The 20120-nt window shown below is 42.8% G+C and overlaps 1 protein-coding gene across 1 annotated transcript in view; it reads right to left on the minus strand.

Annotated features, from left to right (window-relative positions):
* Positions 1–20120, minus strand: part of SH3BGRL (SH3 domain binding glutamate rich protein like) — a 57585-nt gene that overhangs the window by 6103 nt on the left and 31362 nt on the right. Inside the window, exons 2-3 of the mRNA XM_077825560.1 lie at positions 12463–12648; positions 5721–5801 (exon numbers count right to left, since the gene is read on the minus strand). Coding sequence (XP_077681686.1) covers positions 5721–5801; positions 12463–12648 — 267 coding nt within the window. The remainder of the gene's footprint in view (positions 1–5720; positions 5802–12462; positions 12649–20120) is intronic.

The following is a 20120-nucleotide window of genomic DNA, read 5'->3' on the forward strand; positions in this document are numbered from 1 at the left end:
TTTTTACAAAATTCTTCATGTGAAGGAGAAGAGAAGAGACACAGTGAATGACCTCAGCCAAAGGGGAGTACGTGCCCTGCATATTTCCATTATCTGTACGATTCTAGGGCTTTTTTGGCCATTTGCCTGTGTATCATATCTTACTCCCTTTAAATTCAAGAGTGTGAGAACAGCGTGTAGCTCTGCACCACTGATTCAGGTCTCCTATACTCCCTGAAATCTGTGCTCTGCTCTGATGGCAGAGAATCAATCACCTGGTGGTATGGGAGGCATCCACACAAAGTTTATTCAGTGGGGAGGTGGCAGAGGAGGAGGATGGGAAAGAAGCAGAGAGAAAAGAGGGGCAATAGGACGGGGAGGAAAAAGATGCCCCATGTTTTCCAGAGAGCAGCAGTATCTCACACAGCAGCATAGAACAGATGAAAGGTGTCTTGCTTCTTGTCAGTTTCTAGCAGCTCCCTCTGGGCAGATGCCAGCCTGCTATGCCAGAGGGAAAGGCACCACAGTCCAGGCCTTTGGGAGCAGGGAACTCAGAACACCCCTCCCATCACAAAGTGCACTCCACAGTAAACACATTGACCTTTGAGAGAAACAGGACAATCAACTTCCTCTCCCTTCTCAGACCCAGTCCTGCAAGATATTTAGGAAGGGCTCAGCTCTTCAGAGGACTAGGCCCTTGTTTGCCCACTATCACTCTCCCCTTTCAAATCCTTCCTTAACGCTAATTTCTCCCATGATGCCTTTCACTGAGCACACTGTCAGCCCTTAACAAACAATGAGTCATAAGCTTTAACTCCTCAAGTCATGCATGCGTGGAAGAGACCAGTATCCCTTGAAGCCTGGACAATAATTGTATCAAGCTGTCTGTATTTAATTTATTCCAGTGTTATCTATAGGATCATGTATTTTCCCCCTAGGTGTGCAGAACATTGAACAAATCATTGATGCTCAATAAATAGCTATTTGTATCTCTAATAATGCTGCTTAGGCTTGGCTTTTAATGCTATTCACTTTACATAACACCCCTGTACTGCTGTCAAACAAATTCCCTGAACCTCTCATGGAACACAGAGGGCGTGCTGTCAAAACTCATCTCTCCCAGATGTGTGCTATGCAGCTGCTCTGATACCTCCTTCCACTTTACATAACACTCTTCAAAGGGATTATGTAGATAGCTATTATATAATGTAGCCAAGCATGGTCCCTCCAGCTGCAAGGATGTTTTCCTTGTCTGCCATACCCTGATATCCAAACATTTTAAGGTAAATTCCTCATTTTAACCAACAGCCAATCAGTTTGATCTAGCATTTAGTGGGAGCATACTTGCCAGAAGTTAGGCTGATAGCAAAAGTAATAGCAACTCTGTGCGTACAAAGTCACATAGTATAGGGTTATCTCCATTTACTAAATGGTCCCCTAAAATTTAGGGGGCATTATAGGGATTAAATTAATAATGCTACTGTGTCTGTTTCTCTTTTTTACAATGATCTTTTCCTTCTAGTCACCCTTAATCAGGCTGACAAATGGCCACGCCCACCAGTGTGTTTATCTTCACTGCAGTTATTAAGTGTCGGTCAAAGAATTAATCAAGTGCGTTATGTCAGATGTGATGTTTCTACACGGGACATCAGAGATGGCCCCTTACAGGATCCAGCCCTCTAAGTGCCCACCAGTCCCACTGAACCCCACTGACTTCAGTGGGAGGGGAGCATGCTCAGAACCTTGCAGGATCAGGCTCAGATTGAGCAATCTGCTTCTACTGATACATATACAATTCACTGACTTCAGTGTAACAGAACAGAATCTGGCCCAGCATGTTTTTGTCTTTCAGACTGACTGAACTCCTTTGGGGGAACATCAAATGCAGAGCCCAAGTAGGCAGGCTGTGTGCGGAGAGAATTCTGAGCACATGGTGTGCATGTGGGTGTGTAGGAATTCTCTTGCCACAGCTCCTACTGCAGCAGCTCCGGCCGGCTCCCAAAAGCCCTGTGAATGACAACGATCATAGAGCCCTCAAGGAGCCAAAGTCTTTACTCTACAAATTGGGCCTCCTACGTGGTAGCAATGCACTGGTTGCACTGCACGCACGGACCTCAATGCCTGGAGGGCTGAGTGATTGGGGCTAGTTTTTGTGCATTTGTCCAAATTCTGTTCAATATTCTGCTCCCAAAACCTGACATGAGTGCATTTAAAATAACCCGAAGGAATGTAAATAAGTATTGCATTGTGTGCAATTGGCCTTTTGACCCCAGTAAACATTAATATGGGCATCTAATACTGTCTTTTGTTACTCTGGAACTTTGTAGATCTGAGACAAAAGAAAGAATGGGCCATATTCATCACTAGTGTCACTCCACTGTTATCAATAGAGTTACCTCAAGAGATTAATTTGGCCCCCAGAATTTTGACCCTCAGCCTGACCTCCAACTGCGCCTGTTAATACTAACTGCACACAGACTATCTTAACTCAGGTGTCTGTGTGAAATGTATGCAGAACGGAGCATTTCAAGTCACCTCCTAATTCTTAAATAAAGTTTATCCATGTGAACAAAAGGGCTGGTATTGAAAACCTTGACAGTTACCCAGGGATCCTAATGCCCTCCAGTAAAATGCATAAAGCATTCATGTCCTATCACATCAAAATCAAGGGAGGAATTCAGTTTGGTGGATCTGTATTACAGCAACCCACTTTATAAATTGTAAAGAAAAGAGACAGCTTCAGGTAGTGGAGGGTGTGGAAGAAAAGAACATTCTAAGATTGATCTCTCTATGGCAAATTGGTTGCAAAACACATGAGCAGCATATTCAAGACATGTTCCGTTGCAAAGTATTAGTGGCTTGTTTATTTGAATTTCTCACTTTTTTTTTTTTTTTTTGGGGCCTTTGTTTCAATTTCTTTTCCACAGGATTTCTAGTGAAATTTACTAGAATGGAAGTTCCTCTGAGCAGGGATTGTGTCTGCCTATGGGTCTGTACAGAAGACACTGTCCAAAGTCAAGAGGCATCAAAAACTAATGCAGGGCCTGATCTAGCTCCTATTTCAGTCAACAGGGGCTTTGCCATTAACTTAAATGGAATCAGGATTGGGGCCATCGTGAAGTTACAAAACCAATGTTAACTATTACAGTAACAAGTCTGCACACTGAATCATCCTGATCTAAAGGGGTGTGTGTGTGTGTGTGTGTGTGTGTGTTGGGGGGTGGGGGAGAGGGAGAGAAGGGTAGACAAGCCTCTTGGTGAATGCTGCATCCTCCAAATAAATGGAGCAGTAATGCCCATGTTCAAAGCAAAAGTCTTTAGAAAGTGAATGTCAGATCCACTGGAATACATACACACAGCAACCACAACACATTAACAGACAAAACACGATATTACCTATTGTGACTGGACAAGAGAGCTATGAACAGGCTTGCTGCTTCGCAAGCACCCCCTTATGACCTGCAGGTCACTATACAGGCAGTCTGCCTCAGTTTCCCCTCAATAACTCACAAAAGGATTCTCTCTGTTCAGAAATATCTCGCCTTAGGGTCTGGTTTTATGGGCATGACATTCAAAATAAACACACACACAAAGTCTATCCATAGCCTTAAGCTGAGCACAGCACCTCCTCTCTGAGGTACTGTCTGAAAACTCCCCAGGTGTCTCAGGAACTTTCATGCTTTAGCAAGCCACTCCCAGCCCTTCACTGCTGGGGCAACTCCCCATACTTCTCTGGAGTCTGTTCTCCCTAGCCCTCTGACTTCCAGGCCCAAAATTTTCCCCACTAGCAAAGGGTTTCCTGCAAGAGCTTCTGGCTCATTGCATTTCCTCTGCCACAGCTTCCTTCAGTTCTGTCTCCTCAGACACGCCCCACTCCCTGCAGCTTCCTGCTGCACTTTACAGGGGAATCATCTCATTCCTTCTGAAGTGTGCCTATTTAGTAACTAGTAGGGCTTCAAGTGATTAAAAAAATTAATCGCGATTAATTGTGCAAATAAAAAAAAATTATCCATTAATCGTGCAACTAATCACACTGTTAAATAACAATAGAATACAATTTAAATAAATATTTTCAGATGTTTTCTACATTTTCAAATATATTGATTTCAATTACAACACAGAATATAAAGTGAGCACTGTACATTTTGTATTTATTTTTTATTACAAATATTTGAAATGTAAAAAAACAAAAAATAGCATTTTTCCCTCATTACAAGTACTGTAGTGCAATCTCTTTATCGTGAAAGTTGAACTTAAAAATGTAGAATTAGGTACAAAAAACCCCCTGCATTTAAAAATAAAACAATGTAAAACTTTAGAGCCAACATGTCCACTCAGTCCCTCTTCTTGTTCAGTCAATCACACAAACAAGTTTGTTTACATTTTCAGGAGATAATGGTGCCCGCTTCTAATTTACAATGTCACCTGAAAGTGAGAACAGATGTTTGCATGGCACTGTTGTAGCCAGCGTTGCAAGATATTTACATGCCAGATGCGCTAAAGATTCAGACGTCCCTTCATGCTTCAACCACCATTCCAAAGGACACGCATCCATGCTGATGGCGGGTTCAGCTCGATAATGATTCAAAACAATGCAGACCAATGTATGTTCATTTTCATCATTTGAGTCAGATGCCACCAGCAGAATATTGATTTTCTTTTTGGTGGTTCAGGTTCTGTAGTTTCCGCATCGGAATGTTGCTCTTTTAAGACATCTAAAAGCATGCTTCACACCTTGTCCCTCTCAGATTTTGGAAGGCACTTCAGATTCTTAAAGCTTGGGTCGAGATCTGTATCTATCACATTGGTACCTTCTTTGCGTTTTGTTAAATCTGCAGTGAAAGTGTTCTTAAAATGAACAACATGTGCTGAGTCATCATCAGAGACTGCTATAATATGAAATATATGGCAGAATGTGGGTAAAATAGAGCAGGAGTCATACAACTCTCCCCCAAGGAGTTCTGTGACAAATGTAATTAATGCATTATTTTTTTAATGGGCATCATCAGCATGGAAGCATATCCTCTAGAATGGTGGCCGAAGCATGAATGGGCATATGAATGTTTAGTATATCTGGCACGTAAATACTTTCCAACATCGGCCACAAAAGTTCCATGCAAATGCCTGTTCTTACATTCTGGTGACATTGTAAATAAGAAGAGGGCATCATTATCTCCTGTAAATGTAAACGAACTTGTTTGTCTTAGCCGTTGGCTGAACAAGAAGTAGGACTGAGTGGACTTGTAGGGTCTGAAAGTTTTACATTGTTTTGTTTTTGAGTGCAGTTATATAACAAAAAAAAATCTACATTTGTAAATTGCACTTTCAGGATAAAAAAGATTGCACTACAGTACTTGTATGAGGTGAATTGAAAAATATTATTTATCATTTTTACAGTGCAAATATTTGTAATAAAAATAATATAAAGTGAGCACAGTACATTTTATATTCTGTGTTGTAACTGAAGTCAATCTATTTGAAAATGTAAAAAAAAATCCAAAAATATATAATAAATTTCAGTTGTGATTCTATTGTTTAACAGTGCAATTAAAACTGCAATTAATCAAGATTAATTTCTTTGAGTTAATCGTGTGAGTTAACTGCGATTAAACACCAACCCTAGTAACTACGACTGGCTGGCCCCCCGGGGGCCTCTAGCCTATAAAGGGTCAGCTACCTGTTAAAAGAGTGTAAATAAAAGTTGTATTCACTAGTCTGAAACAATACAGAATACCACCTACCTTTGAACCAGGAGGAGCAGTCAAGCCTAAAAAAGCATACACTGCATTATTCTCTCTAGCTTCGAAGAAAGCTTCATAATCCTTCATGGGAGAGAAAGAGAGAAAGATTATGAGCCATCCAAAAATAATAAAGGATTAGTTCGATACAGTTTACCCAAGCCCACACTGAGAAAACTAAAACTTTTCAGGACTTGTGTGGTCTAAAGCACAATTCAGAGGGTCAGTTCATATTTCCAGAACTAATTCTGGTATCCGTAAATTTAAAATGATGTACTTGCAAAAGATGCCAGCATGGCAACAGATAAACCACAAGCAGTGACAGCTTCACCAGTATGCCTCAACCTTGGGAGCACCACATTCATGGCAACTCAGTGCTTGGTCTCTCTGCTGTAACTGCTGATAACTGCGCCAGATGGAGGTGGCAAATGCTGTGGCATGGACATGGCTCTCCACAAGGACAGAGCTGAGCCCCCTAACTTGTTTCATCAGGGGAGATGTCAAAGTGTTGCTACTAATCTGAGACAGATTCAAATCTATTATTTGAAAATGAAATCTACACTTCTTTGAGTTACTAATCCTCAAGTCACAGCCTTGGCATTACACTGGCATTGTTTTCAATGATTTTGTGAATGTGAATGCACAAAGCAAGTGGTTCTCCTCACTCTGAAGGCCAATATCTGCCTTTACACACTGCACATGTATTGGTTAAGCTTGCTTTGAGGTAAACTCAGTTAATGCACTAGCTCAGTAAACACTAGATGTATCTGCCTCATAATGTTTGGTGCTCAATTAAAGTTACAGAACTGCAACACTAACATACACAGCCACTTCTAGGGAGGAAAGGGGAGGTGGAGTATGAGGGAGAAACCACCACCACACACACACAGAGTGTATTTTCTGACACACAAAATGCAAGTCTGCCCTGAGCACAGAGACTCTATGCTCATGGGTCTGATAAGTGTGGAAAGAGCTACACAATGAAACTGGTTTTGACAAACACAGTTGCAAAACACTGGCTACTCACGCTTAGGAGGCTTGTGTAAGCCACCCATCATTTCGATTACCACACACATCCCTAGCTCTGATTTCCAAAGTCACATTACAGACCTAATGTAGGCTTTTTTCCTACCCTTTCTCCCCCTTTTCACTGAAGCTGTAACACTGGTTTTCTCTGCCTCAGATGGGGATGCTTTTGATGCAAGAATCCTGGTGAGCCATCTAGCTGTGGAATGCCAGTAATACAGAGAATGCTGAGTTGTGGGTTGAAGTTAGTGAGGGAGCTGCCATTGAAGGTAGGCTGCTTCACATGCCCCTCCATCTACAGGCAGAAGCATGAGAAATGAGCTGAATCCGAATGCTGTAGACTGGAATCTACAGGGGAATGCTGTGGGCAGGAGCAATAACCCGTGAGGCTCTGTTACAGTTGGGAAGAGAGGGCGGAACAAGGAACTGCCAGTTTGCGTGAACTGGAGATCGGAGAAGTTCGATTGTTGTTAAATTTGAATGTGTAACTTTCAGGTTTTCGTTTTTTAAATAATGCGTACAGATTTGTTAAATCCTCCCTAAAGCCCTTCGGCTGATACATGCTGGAATCGTTTGCTAACAAGTGTTTTGATTGTCCTGCTTGAGCATGGTCCAGCAACCCGATTCCTAGCACAACTACTAGGAAAGCAACCCTTTCAGCTATAGAAGAGTGTGATTCTTGCATTGCAAGTTATTGATGCATACAGTTTATAATCACAGCCTCTCTGCTGTGCATGTTGCACGTGTACACACAGAACATGCATCCCCAGGTAAAATAAGCAGGTACCAATTCATGTTTACAGTGGAACTGATAAAAATAGAAAGGTAGGTAAATTCCTGCAAGCTGAATTCCTGTGATTTGGATCCAGCTATCCAGGCTGATGGCGTCTTTCCTAATAACTGCCAAGTAGAATCATCATTCAGGAGAATTTTTGCAGCAATAGAGTGCTGCTTTCTTGGCATTTCTCCTCCAGCTGATGATTCTTTACACATAAAAAGAAACAACATCTATCTTAGCCTATTAGGGCCTGAGCAAGTAGCTTCATCTCCCATTAACTTCAATGGAAGCCAGGGATCTCATCACCTGGTAGGATTAGAACCTATGGGAACCATACTCTAGACCAGTAGATTAGAGTACCAGAAATCTCCTGTATGATGGGTAGAAAAATCTGCCTCTCTGCCACTTGATCCATTAAATCATTTAGATAAGAGAACTGCAACAGATCTCATTTATCTGGACTTCAGTAAAGCATTTAATACTGTACCATGCAGGAAATCATTGGTGAAGCTGGGGATTAGTACAAGCATTGTAAAGTGAATAATTGATTGGATAAATGGGAAACAAAAATGGGTTGTGTTGAAGAGAGAACTATTGGGCTGGAGTAAGTACTATTGGGGTTCCCCAAGGATCAGTCTCGACGCTGATCTTATTTAATATTTTCAATAATGATCATGGCACAAAAAGTAAGTGTGCGCTAATGAAATCTGCAGATGACAAAAAGTTGGAAGGTCTTGTCAACACAGAGAAGGATCGGAGGATTATACAGGAAGATGTCAAAGTCAGATTCAAGACTCACTGAATTTGTCAGACCACTCTGCTTATTAGCAAAGCGCTTTGCCAATGCACCCAGATATATGTGAGCCTCCTGCAAAAAGCTCAAGCCAACCCATTTATACAGACAAGCCAAAGCCAATCCAACACAGGAGACAAAAGGAAGCAGAAACTGACAAATATACATACATATCTTATTTGCATACTAACGTTTACCAACCTCCTAGATCAGTAGGAGCTCTAAGTTAATTAGTTTGAGGACCCACTGTCTCACACTCCTTAATGTTTCTCTTCCTGACAACTATATTTCAACAAATCTTTCAAGCAGCATTTCTTTAATGAATTATAATTTCAATATAATTCATTCTACTTTCACAAAGACCTGGAGGACTTTGAGCACTGGAGTAACAGAAATAGGATGAAATTTAATCGTATAAAGTACAAGGCCGTGCACTTAGGGACTACTGAGAATTTCTAATATGAGCTGGGTGCTCATCAGTTGGAAATGACAGAGGAGGAGAAAGACCTGGGTTTATTAGTTCACCACAGGATGACTATGAACAACCAATGTGATGCAATCCTAGGATGTACCAGGCAAGCTATTTTCAGTAGTGATAGGGAAGTATTAATGCCATTGCACAGGACACTGGTAAACCCTCATTTGAAAAACTATCTACAATTCTGGTCACCCATGTTCAAGAAAGATGAATTCAAAGTAGAACAGGTGCAAAGAAAGCTACTAGGATCAGGGGAATGGAGACCCTATTTTATGAGAGGAGACTACAAAGAGCGTGACTTGTTTGACCTAGCAAAATGAAGGCTGAGAGGGAATACAACAGCTCTCTATAAATACATCAGGGGGGTAAACGCTAGGGAAGAAGTATTTACGCTAATGGACAAGGTTGGCATGAGAACAAATAAGTATAAATTGGCCATGAATAAATTTAGGCTGGACATCAGAAAAAGGTTTCTAACCATCAGAGGAGTGAGGTTCTGAAACAGCCTCCCAAAGGGAATAGTGGGGATGAAGAACCAACCTAGTTTTAAGATAGAGCTTGATACATTTATGAAGGTGTTTGTATGACCGTGTTGCCTGCGATAGGAGGGGGACTGGACTTGATGACGCAGATGGTCCCTTCCAGTCCTAGGTCCCTAAATAGAGGGCTGACAGGCTCTGAGGAATGCAGCAGTGCCACTCTGGATAACATACGACTTTCTTCTTGATCTGCTGCATTCATAAACACTGAAAGCTACATCAGCAGGTGCCTCTAAAATCTAACTAGTAATGACCTAAGGAGGAGAGGACACATATATGTAACTGCTTTGCACGGCTGTGCTACAAAGCTTTAAAAATCTCCTTATAAGGAGGAGTGGACTCTGGGATCTTCAGCTTAGTCCTACACTCAATGATATTTGAAACCATTTCCCCTAGAGAACATAGGGGCCTATACTGTAAGGTGCCAAGCAAACTCATCTCACTCAGTGGGAGCTGAGGGCACTTAACAGTTCCAGAAGAGCTCAGCACCTTGAAGGAGCAGGTCCATAGTTCCCAGACTTCTCATTGCATTACGAAACTTGAGAACCTCAAGTGTCAAGGGGCCCTTCCATGTATCAAACACAGTACAACTTCAGTGCAGCACAAAGCCCTGTCAGTTTGGGCGTCCTAGCCAGAGACTCCCTCTAATGTAGTATTTCCATTGCCTGCCACAGAAGTGATGAAAGAAAAAAAACTCATGTTGTGATATCCCTGAGGTTTTAGGATCCAGGCCACCAGTGATTCAGGAGGACTCAGCAATTAAAGGTTAAGGAAGAGAGATGGCTGAGGGCTTTAACTGCATTCTAGCCTTGAGGGGAATCTCCTCCTATTCTCTTGGAAATTAGGTTTTGTTTTTTACTTAACGTTTTTTCTAGAGCAATCAATGTAATTGCCAGTAAGGCCTTCTCCCTTGTTGTTTCATGTTCATTCTTGCTCTCTTCAAGCTACATATATCACACTTTTCTTCAGTCCTTCTCTCCAAGGTTCTGGCTGCTCAAGACCAAACTGGACTTAGCATGGCTGTGCTCCTGTAGTAGATCCAAAGCTCAACTATGGGCAACTAACCAGAGGAGAGAGAACCGAATGCTCAGCTGGTCATTTGCAGAGGACACTGGAAAAACCTTTGCTCAGTACCCAACAAACAACAACAAAATACAATATAAGCAAATGCCACCAAACCAGGGAGAAGCAAAGAGTCTATTATCAACTACTCTATAATTCTGTGCCAATCCTCATTACTGTATATGGAACTCTGATTCAATGGTGATCAGTACCCTAGAAATATGCATGACAGAGAGGCATCCCCCATCATTACAGTTCCATAGTTTTCTTCATTCCCTGTGCTAAACCACTGTGTAACAATGCCATGCTTCATTTGACAGCTGCAGCTCTGCAATGTAAAGGTGGCTGCTTTTCATTGGTAAAGGACATCTGTGTAGTGACCCTACAGGTATACACATGGGCTCTGGAGTGGTGTGGGAAAGAAGGTGACACTGTATATAATTGCATGCTGTTATGAATGTTATCGGAGAGCTCTACAAAAAAGATTTCAGAGGGGTAGTCATGTTAGTCTGTATCAGCAAAAACAACGGAGTCCTTGTAGCACCTTAGAGACTAACAAATTTATTTGGGCATTCGCTCCAATCCCTCAGACAGAGACAAACACCTACAGGATCTCTATCAAGCATTCTTAAAACTATAATACCCACCTGCTGAAGTGAAAGAACAGATTGACAGAGCCAGAAGGGTACCCAGAAGTCACCTATTACAGGACAGGCCCAACAAAGAAAGTAACAGAACGCCACTAGCCATCACCTACAGCCCCCAACTAAAACCTTTCCAGCACATCATCAAGGATCTACAACCTATCCTGATGGATGATCCCTCATTCTCACGGACCCTGGGAGACAGGCCAGTCCTTGCTTACAGACAGCCCCCCAACCTGAAGCAAGTACTCACCAGCAACTACACACCACACAACAGAAACACTAACTGAGGAACCAATCCCTGCAACAAATCCTGTTGCCAACTCTGTCCGCATATCTATTCAAGGGACACTATCATAGAACCTAACCACATCATCCACACCATCAGGGGCTCGTTCACCTGCACATCTGCCAGTGTGATATATGCCATCATGTGCCAGCAATGCCCCTCTGCCATGTACATGGGCCAAACCGGACAGTCTCTATACAAGAATAAATGGACGTATCAGACATCAAGAAATGTAACATTCAAAAAACAACAGGAGAGCACTTCAATCTCCCTGGACACTCAATAACAGACTTAAAAGTGGCCATTCTTCAACAAAAAAACACTTCAAAAACAGACTTCAACGAGAAACTGCAGAACTGAAATTAATTTGCAAACTTGACACCATCAAATTAGGCCTGAATAAAGACTGGGAGTGGCTGGGTCACTACAAAAAGTAATTTTCTCTCTGTTGATACTCACATCTTCTTTCAGAGTAGCAGCCGTGTAAGTCTGTATCCGCAAAAAGAACAGGAGTACTTGTGGCGCCTTAGAGATTAACAAATTTATTAGAGCATGAGCTTTCATGAGCTACAGCCCACTTCATCGGATGCATAGAATGGAACATATAGTAAGATATATATACACACACACACACAGATAAGTTGAAAGTTACCATACAAACTGTGAGAGGCTAATTAGTTAAGATGAACTGTTATCAGCAGGAGAAAAAAAACTTTTGTAGTGATAATCAAGATGGCCCATTTAGACAGTTGACAAGAAGGTGTGAGGATACTTAGCTTAAGGAAATAGATTCAATATGTGTAATGACCCAGCCACTCCCAGTCTCTAATCAAACCCAAGTAAATGGTATCTAGTTTGCATATTAATTCAAGCTCAGCAGTTTCTCCTTGGAGTCTGTTTTTGAAGCTTTTCTGTTGCAAAATTGCCACCCTTAAATCTTTTACAGCTAATGGCCAGGGAGGCTGAAGTGTTCTTCTACCAGTTTTTGAATGTTATGATTCCTGATGTCAGATTTTCTGTTGCATCTGGCATATGCTATAGTCAGAGCAGTGACTATAGCATATAGTTAGCAGCAGGATAAAGTCTGGGAAAGTCAGAATGGGGAGGCCAAGGAGAAGCTTAAAATGGTCTCTTACCCCCAGATATCGGCTATCATTGAAGATGCGAGGGGGCAATGGATTTCCACTCGTTGGTCGGCTCTCTTCCGGGACATTCTCTCTCATCCATTTCCGGTTCTCCTCGTTGGCTGCAATATCTTTTTCTTCAAATTCAATCTTGTTGGCTTCCAAGAAGCCTAACACATCTTGCTGCTGTTTTTTGATCTACAATAAAAGATGTGCAAAGGGAGAGAGGGAAATAAACTAGTCAGCGATCAAACAGAAGCTCAAAGGCAGAGCAATCTGTCTGTGCAAGTCCAAGGGTGCAGGTTACTCCGCGCGGTTACAAATTCTCTCTCTAGGCATAGTTACTGCCTTTAAGAGAAATAGTCCATTGTACATCTCTCACTCCCACTTAATATTCTTTTTAGTGTACATTAGTGCAAAGTGCCGCAACGACAACCCAGGAAACCAGACCCGGCACAGAAAAGATAAAATGTGGGTCACTACTACTCAAACATTCCCTAGTGCCCAGCAGGTGCTGCAAGCCCTGTAGCAGAGGGACTACTTCTAGTGGGGGCAGAGCAGTCTAGTCTCTATGTCCACTGAATCTGCAACTCCTCTGATGAGGCTGCCTACCAGTATTCCAAATGTGATGATAACTTGTGTGTTGAGGATACCTGTCCTCTAGGAAGTACGCTGCGACTTCTCTCCACTCTCCAAACCATTTCACATACAGCAGTGAATGGCCATCAGATAGAACCACTTTCAACCACTACCAAAACTTGGGCTGCCCTCCTAATGTATTTCTTTGCTGGTCTAAGATTAGCACATTCTATAATATACTGGATTGATTAGTGGCTGACCTGTATATGGATAAGAGTCTTACTGCAACCATCAGCCAAGAAAGTAAAAAAAAAAAAAAGTATATAGGCCTCTCTCCTGATTTCTTTCCCAACGGTTACTCCTGGTGAATTCTGTGGGATTGCGCACTCGCAGAAAATGGCAGGGAAGCAAAGGGAAGCTGGGGGGAGGGGACATGGGCGCAGTTCTAGGGGGGGGAGACTGCCCCCTCAAACAGAGGCAAGGCATTGGGGGGGCACATGGGGTTGCATATCACTCTGCCCCCCCCCCCATTTCTGCAAGTGCAGAGCTGCCCAGCTGAAACAGGCTGCATCTGGGCTCCATTGAACCCTGCCTCCTGGGTCCTAGTGCCAATCATGCTCCCTTTCTGTGTGCTGTGAGCCTTCCTGTTTTCTGTGCAACAGTGAGTGCCCACAATGGAGGAAAAGGCAGTGGGGAAGGAAGGAAGAGTGGAATAGGGCATGGGAGAGGGAAGAAGAGGGGAAAGAGGGGAAGGTTGCGGGAGGGAGGGAGGTTGCGGGCAGGCAGGATCCCGGCATGCGGCGTCCCTTCGGCAGCAGCTGGGGCTTCCCCGTTAAGCAGACACTTTGAACCCTCACCTTGACAGGCCCTATTCTCCTACACCTGGACCCGTCTGACGAGCTCCCCAAACCCAGACTCTGACCCCACTGATCCCCAACCAGCTGCACCTGGACCCCCCCCATCAAGTCCCACACACTGAGCCCCCCACACTCAGATCCCCTGCTGAGCCCCAATCACCTGGATCCCCCGCAAAGTCCTGTTGTCCCTGCACCCGGAACCTCCCAATGAGCCCCTGTGCATCCAAATCTACCACTGAGCTGCCCTTACCCAGACTGCCCCACACAGAAACCTCTCACCCCCACACTTGGATCCTGCTGGGCTGAGCCTGCCCACCCACACCTGGTGCAGAGAGGCAGGGCCCTGGGGTGTTTCTGGGGTAGGCCCAGCCCTTGCACTGTATCAGGGTCGGGTGCAGCCTCACTGCCAAGTCCCTGTACTGGGGGATGTGGGGGCTTCAGGGTGATCTCCCACATCAATGCAGCCAGTGGCCTGTGATCCCCACTGCCACACTGGAGTCACATTTATTGATAAATAAAATTTGAAGAATTTTAAAATATTGAGTGCATAATTTATTTTTTTGGCGCACAATTCCCTCAGGAGTAAATGGTGCATATGTGCAGTCCACTGCTATATCTGTAGGCACAGGTATGTCACAACCCATCCTTCAAAAGCAGGTATCATTTGAATTTCCCCTTAATTCCCTTGAAAACAAATAGAGCCCTACAAAATTGTAACCCATTGTTTCTAACACTCCAGGGATTACAGACAGGAATGAGAATAGTCCCTCAGAGAAATCAAATATTGTCCAAAGAAGAGCTGAATCCAAATGCTAGATATTTGTATTGTATTCAACACATGTGTGTTTGAGTCAACATGGAGGATTACTGGAATGTAAAAACAAGGCCCTCAAAGGACCACAAGCTCAGAAAATTCAAAACCCATTTTTCTTCTGTACTTCAGAAGTTGGAGACTCAAGGTATACGCCACACCATCACATAATGCAGAGTAATTTAACAATCATTGCCTATAATGAAGAGTTGCTTCTCAGCAGGCCTGACTAAGCCCCTTGCCTGTTACACTAAGAGTTGAGTCTCTTTCAAAGATATCATTCCGTTTGGCTTCCCATATGATTTACAAGACATCCTTTGAAAGGCATTGTACATGTACACCTGTGAGTATTCTATACACAAACAGACAACCAAAATATTCCCTCTGGCTCTTGAGCTAGAAGAGATTCTTACTGTAAAAGATGCATGCATCAATATACCAGGGCATATTTTTAAATTAGGAGGTTACACTGAGAAAGACATTTTTTTAATTTCACATTTTAGTCAGTTATATCTGTCCAAAGACAAAGGGAGGTTGGTGGTCTTGTGGAGGCCATACCAATATGTCTAACGATTATCCAGGTAACTGTAGTTTATTAACTACAGTCAAGTTTGCTGAGGAGGTAGTTCATGGTGCAAGCCTCTGACTTTTAACACAGACCCACGGCAATTACAGGTTCAAGTTCCAGGAGGACTGACTCAATCTTTCATCCTTCTGAAACAGACAAACTGAGGACCATACAGCTTACTATGTGTGGATCTTTCAGCTAAGACCCTACAACACAGAGGTCCTGTTTGCTCAGCAATTACACTGAAGACCCCTTGGCAATTTCCATAAGATATGAGGCTTGCTCAATTGTTTTTGGCCTAAAAACCTCTCCTCCCACCACTTCTGTGCAGTGTGCTGACTGGCTGCTATCCCTCCACTCCAGAGTTGACCAAGTTTCAGCAGTGCTATACAGGTGTCACTTGGGAAGGGCTTTGTGACGCACATTAGAATGAGTGGTGCTACACATCAGATACTGGGTGAAATCCTGACCTTAGTGAAACCAGTGGAAGTTTTCCATGGACTTCAGTGAAGCCAGGATTTCACCCACCATGTTTATCATCATTGTTCAAGTATTCTACAACAATCCTTATTCCCAGGAAATATACTACTGATATTACATCCACACAAGCAATGGGAACATGTCCATGTACGTGGTGGGGGAGGAGGGTTACAAACTCCTACTCTTTTCACAATTATTTTTTCCTTCTGTCTGTTGTGAATTACTCAGAGCTGGGCTTTTCATCCCTGCCTTCATTTCAAGGGAAAACTTTAAAGGAAGTGTATGGAGCGAACAAGATCCATTCACATCCAATCCAGTGCCGCCCCTATGCTCCCACGTGACACCAAGTGGAAACAGGGATCTCTACTGTGAAAGATTTTGACGGCTTCACATGAAAGTTGGCCTTGATTATTGTCATTCATGAAATACTAGTTTCCTGATCAAGAGACTTCTTCTGTTTACGCTCTGGTTTGCTTCTTTATGATTATACCCGGATGAAGGAGATTGTTTTCAAGGATAGGTATGGGTTATAATGAAAAAGCATGATTTAACAGTAAATTTGCCTTCTTCGTACTGCCTCTTTCCCAGTGAAAGCAGCTGAAGCCCTGGCTTTAGCCTAATTAGTGCATACTGACAAAAGCTGAACTCCATACAGATGTTGAATTACTTCTAATTCAGGTCAGATGCCAGACTCCCCAAGCAGCCTGTCCATATATGGACAAGTAAAAACACACAAACCCTCAAACAAGCAGATATGAGATCAGTGGACAGGCATAGGAGCTCCAAATATGGTAGCTGAGCTCCCCGGCTTGCAATAGGACGTTTAAAAAGAAAGCAACAGCCACAAACCCTAGCTGACTGTAAGATCTCAGATCAGAACATAATGCCTATTAGACCATTTACTTTAGAGCAGGGTTTGTATATTTTATAGTTTGCTTTGGGGAGTAAAAGTTGGACCCTTTAAGCACACAGGGTTGAGTTTCTGAGGTATTTAAAGGGAAAATAGCTACCACAGAAATACATACGATGTCTAGCCATCAGAATACAGCATCTCAAAAGATGCCATTGAACTTGGTTGTGTAATTTCATATCTAGACAATTCTAAAGCATCTATTTACTCAGATTTTAGTGGTTCCTTTGTAGCCATTAAAATTCATTGTATGTCGATCCATAATATGGTGCAGTTCCATGTTTAGCTAGATATCACTTAAAAATCCCAACAGTTTATTTATAACAACAGCACTTTAAAATCATCAGAGGGCGCCCACTGCTGTAGTCTTGAAGAAGGCAATAATGTTCCCCTGACTTCATCAGGAGAGCGGCTTGCCTGGAGACTGCAAAATCCAAAGCAATAATTATGGCTCAGAATATTGAGTCAGTGGAGTAGTTCATAAACAGGATTAAAATCCGGATGCGAAAACTAAATATGAGAATATTGCTGTGCATTAGCTGAAAAATCACTGCTAAAAATAAATAAAATGGTCAGGTTAATACCACCTGGTGGAAGTAGTTCACATTCTAGGTTAAGCACAAAAGCATTTTTCAACAGGCTTGCATCTGCCTCCAGGAGAGAATGGAAGGAGAAAAAGGGAGGCAGAATCATAGAATCATAGAATATCAGGGTTGGAAGGGACCTCAGGAGGTCATCTAGTCCAACCCCCTGCTCAAAGCAGGACCAATCCCCAACTAAATCATCCCAGCCAGGGCTTTGGAGAGGAGATTCTTCTCAGCCAAGTTATAAAGACCTAAAAAAAAAGGTTTTAAGTGTTGCATTTTCCCCACAAATGTTCTAAAGGGCACTTTGACAAATGCCAACCTTGAATAGCAGAGTGGCCTTTATAACTGTGGGCTGAGAAGAGTACCTAATGCACTGTACTGGCCTGGGTGGATGATCAGGGCATTTGCTTACTTTAACAAAAACAAAAAACTCTGGATTCTCCATAACTTAGCCATTAACAGCTTACAAAAACTGATCTAGACAATTTCCAGTAGCCTCAGTTCCTTCATCTTCAACAAGAATGAATATAAACAGACCCTAATTGGAGAGAGAACTTTAAAATCTTTCAGTAAAGATTCACAAAGCCACCACCTTACTCTCTTACCAATCTCCTGTTAAAACCTACCTCTGCCGTAAATTACAACAAATCTCTACCATCTGGAGGCTTCTAAGATTGTCACAAACTTCTATCGCTAGTTTATGCAATCATGCCCACCTGTATGGTTACCTCATCACCCCAAAACCCCACTTTGCCTGTTTACCCCCCAGTAGTATCTTGTCACAATCCTAGATGGTGAGCTCTCTGGCACAGGGACTGTCTTTAACTCTTTTGTTCCGTGCCTAGCATAATGGGGTCTTGATCCCTGCCTGGGGCCATCAAGGTGCTACTGCAATATAAATAATAAAATGTCCTCCAAGTACCATTCTTTACATTAGGCATCCAATACTCTTCACCAGATACGTAAATCATACAGACAGCACAACTGTGCAGAGGTGCTGAATGCCTACAGCTCCCATCGACTTCAAAGTTCAGCTATGAATCACCCATTGAAGTCAATGGGAGTTGTAGGTGCCCAGCACCTCACAGTACCTGGCCAATAAAGATGACATGTTTCCAATATTTGAGGGGAAGATTTTATTCATATTATGTGTCTGTGAGATACACCTGTCTGTTGTCTCAGTGTTTCCTTGTGCTCCCATTTCTGTCTGTATCCACCTGTTGTCTCTTGTCTTATACTTAGATTGCACACTCTTTGGGGCAGGGACCAACTCTTTATTCTGCGTTTGTACAGCACCTAGCACAATAGAGTCTTGGTCCATGGCTGAGGCTCCCAGGTGTTACTGCAATACAAAAACAACAATATTCTTGATTTCTTTTGCCTTATCTATGAAGGTGAAAAAATTTGCAGCTGCTGGGGAGGAAAAAAAGTGTATATTAGGCTAGGCCAGGCGTGATGGAGAAGGCAGTCAGAGAGTAAGAGTCTCAGCACTGCTGTCAGTCACCCTTCTTGAGATGGGAAGTAGTTCTATTTCCAAGGCAGCTGACCATAAGAGTTCCCCTTAAGCAAAAACAAGTGACTGCTGCTGGAGTGGTTGGTGGTTTGCCAGTGTGGAGTATTAGGGTGTAATCTAAGCCGTCAGAACCTAACTCATTTTACTCTGTCTGATCAGTACAGTCAACACCGCCTTCCCAGTTCCTAAAACAAACATTTCAACCACAGTGACAGGATGTTTGCATAACTGTATGAATGCCAGAATTACTCCTGATCGACATCATCTCAATGACTGGGTACAGTTGTTGCAGAGCTGCCAACTTTCATTATTCTATCACATCATTTTATGTGCTTTAAAAAAAAAAGATTCTCTTGATTTCAGATGCTCACATACTACAGCAATGTAAGTACCTAGCTACACCAATATACACTGCAGCAATCTCATTAAGTTTTGACTCATTCTAAAGGGCCACAGTCTCCTATTGTTTTCAGTAGGCCAAAAGCTAGGTAATCCTTCAATAAAGATGACAGTCCTAATGTCCACGTGTGGACCACGCAGGAGACAAAAGCCTGAGATGCTGGGAAAATACACTCTGAAAATCAGCTCTTTTTCCAGGCGTCTCAAGTTGGACATGCAAAAAATGGAGGCACCCAAAATCACCTGCCACTTTTGAAATTGTTGGGCTTAGTATAGTCAATGGCTGTCATGTTTTAAATCGTGTTAGATGGGTTAAGCATAGGTTAAGCATAACCTGCTAACATGATGTTAAACACAACTGTCCTTGTCTACGAGTGCAGAGACATGTTTACCCTTTCCCAGCCCAGAAGATACATGGGAATGGGTGTGGAAGGGTAGGGACAGTAGAGAGACTGAAGAGAGATACTAAAGGAATGGGGTGATCGTGAAAACATGGAGTGCAGGAGGGAGGCTGAGGAGAGATAAATGTGGGGCAGCAGCACAGAGACTGAGGAGTGTACAGGGGAATGTGAAGACAGAGAAGGTAAGAGAAATATAAGGTGGGAGGGAGATTGTGGGACAGTCATGGGGGGAAGCGGAATGTGAAGTTGGAGAAAAGGAGAGAAAAGGTGGGGGCTGAGTGAATGTTGCATGCAAGCTGGACACAGAAAATTGATGGGGAGAGAAAAAATGACAGTAACTGAAGTCCCAATCTGAAGTAGCCATGAGGAAGGCCTGCGTTTGTGTATGCTCCTTTAAGGATGAACAGTCAATTTAAAATGATCACAAAGTGGGGGGAGTGGTCTTTCCCTAAACAATCAGTCACTGGGCAGAACAGAATGAAAAGTGATTTATTATGCTTTTTTAATCTCCATTTTTAAGCCAGACTCACAATTTTTGACTGCTGACAATACTGCTCTCACAAAA

This window comes from Eretmochelys imbricata, chromosome 9 (genome assembly GCF_965152235.1).
Source record: "Eretmochelys imbricata isolate rEreImb1 chromosome 9, rEreImb1.hap1, whole genome shotgun sequence".
NCBI lineage: Eukaryota > Metazoa > Chordata > Testudines > Cheloniidae > Eretmochelys > Eretmochelys imbricata.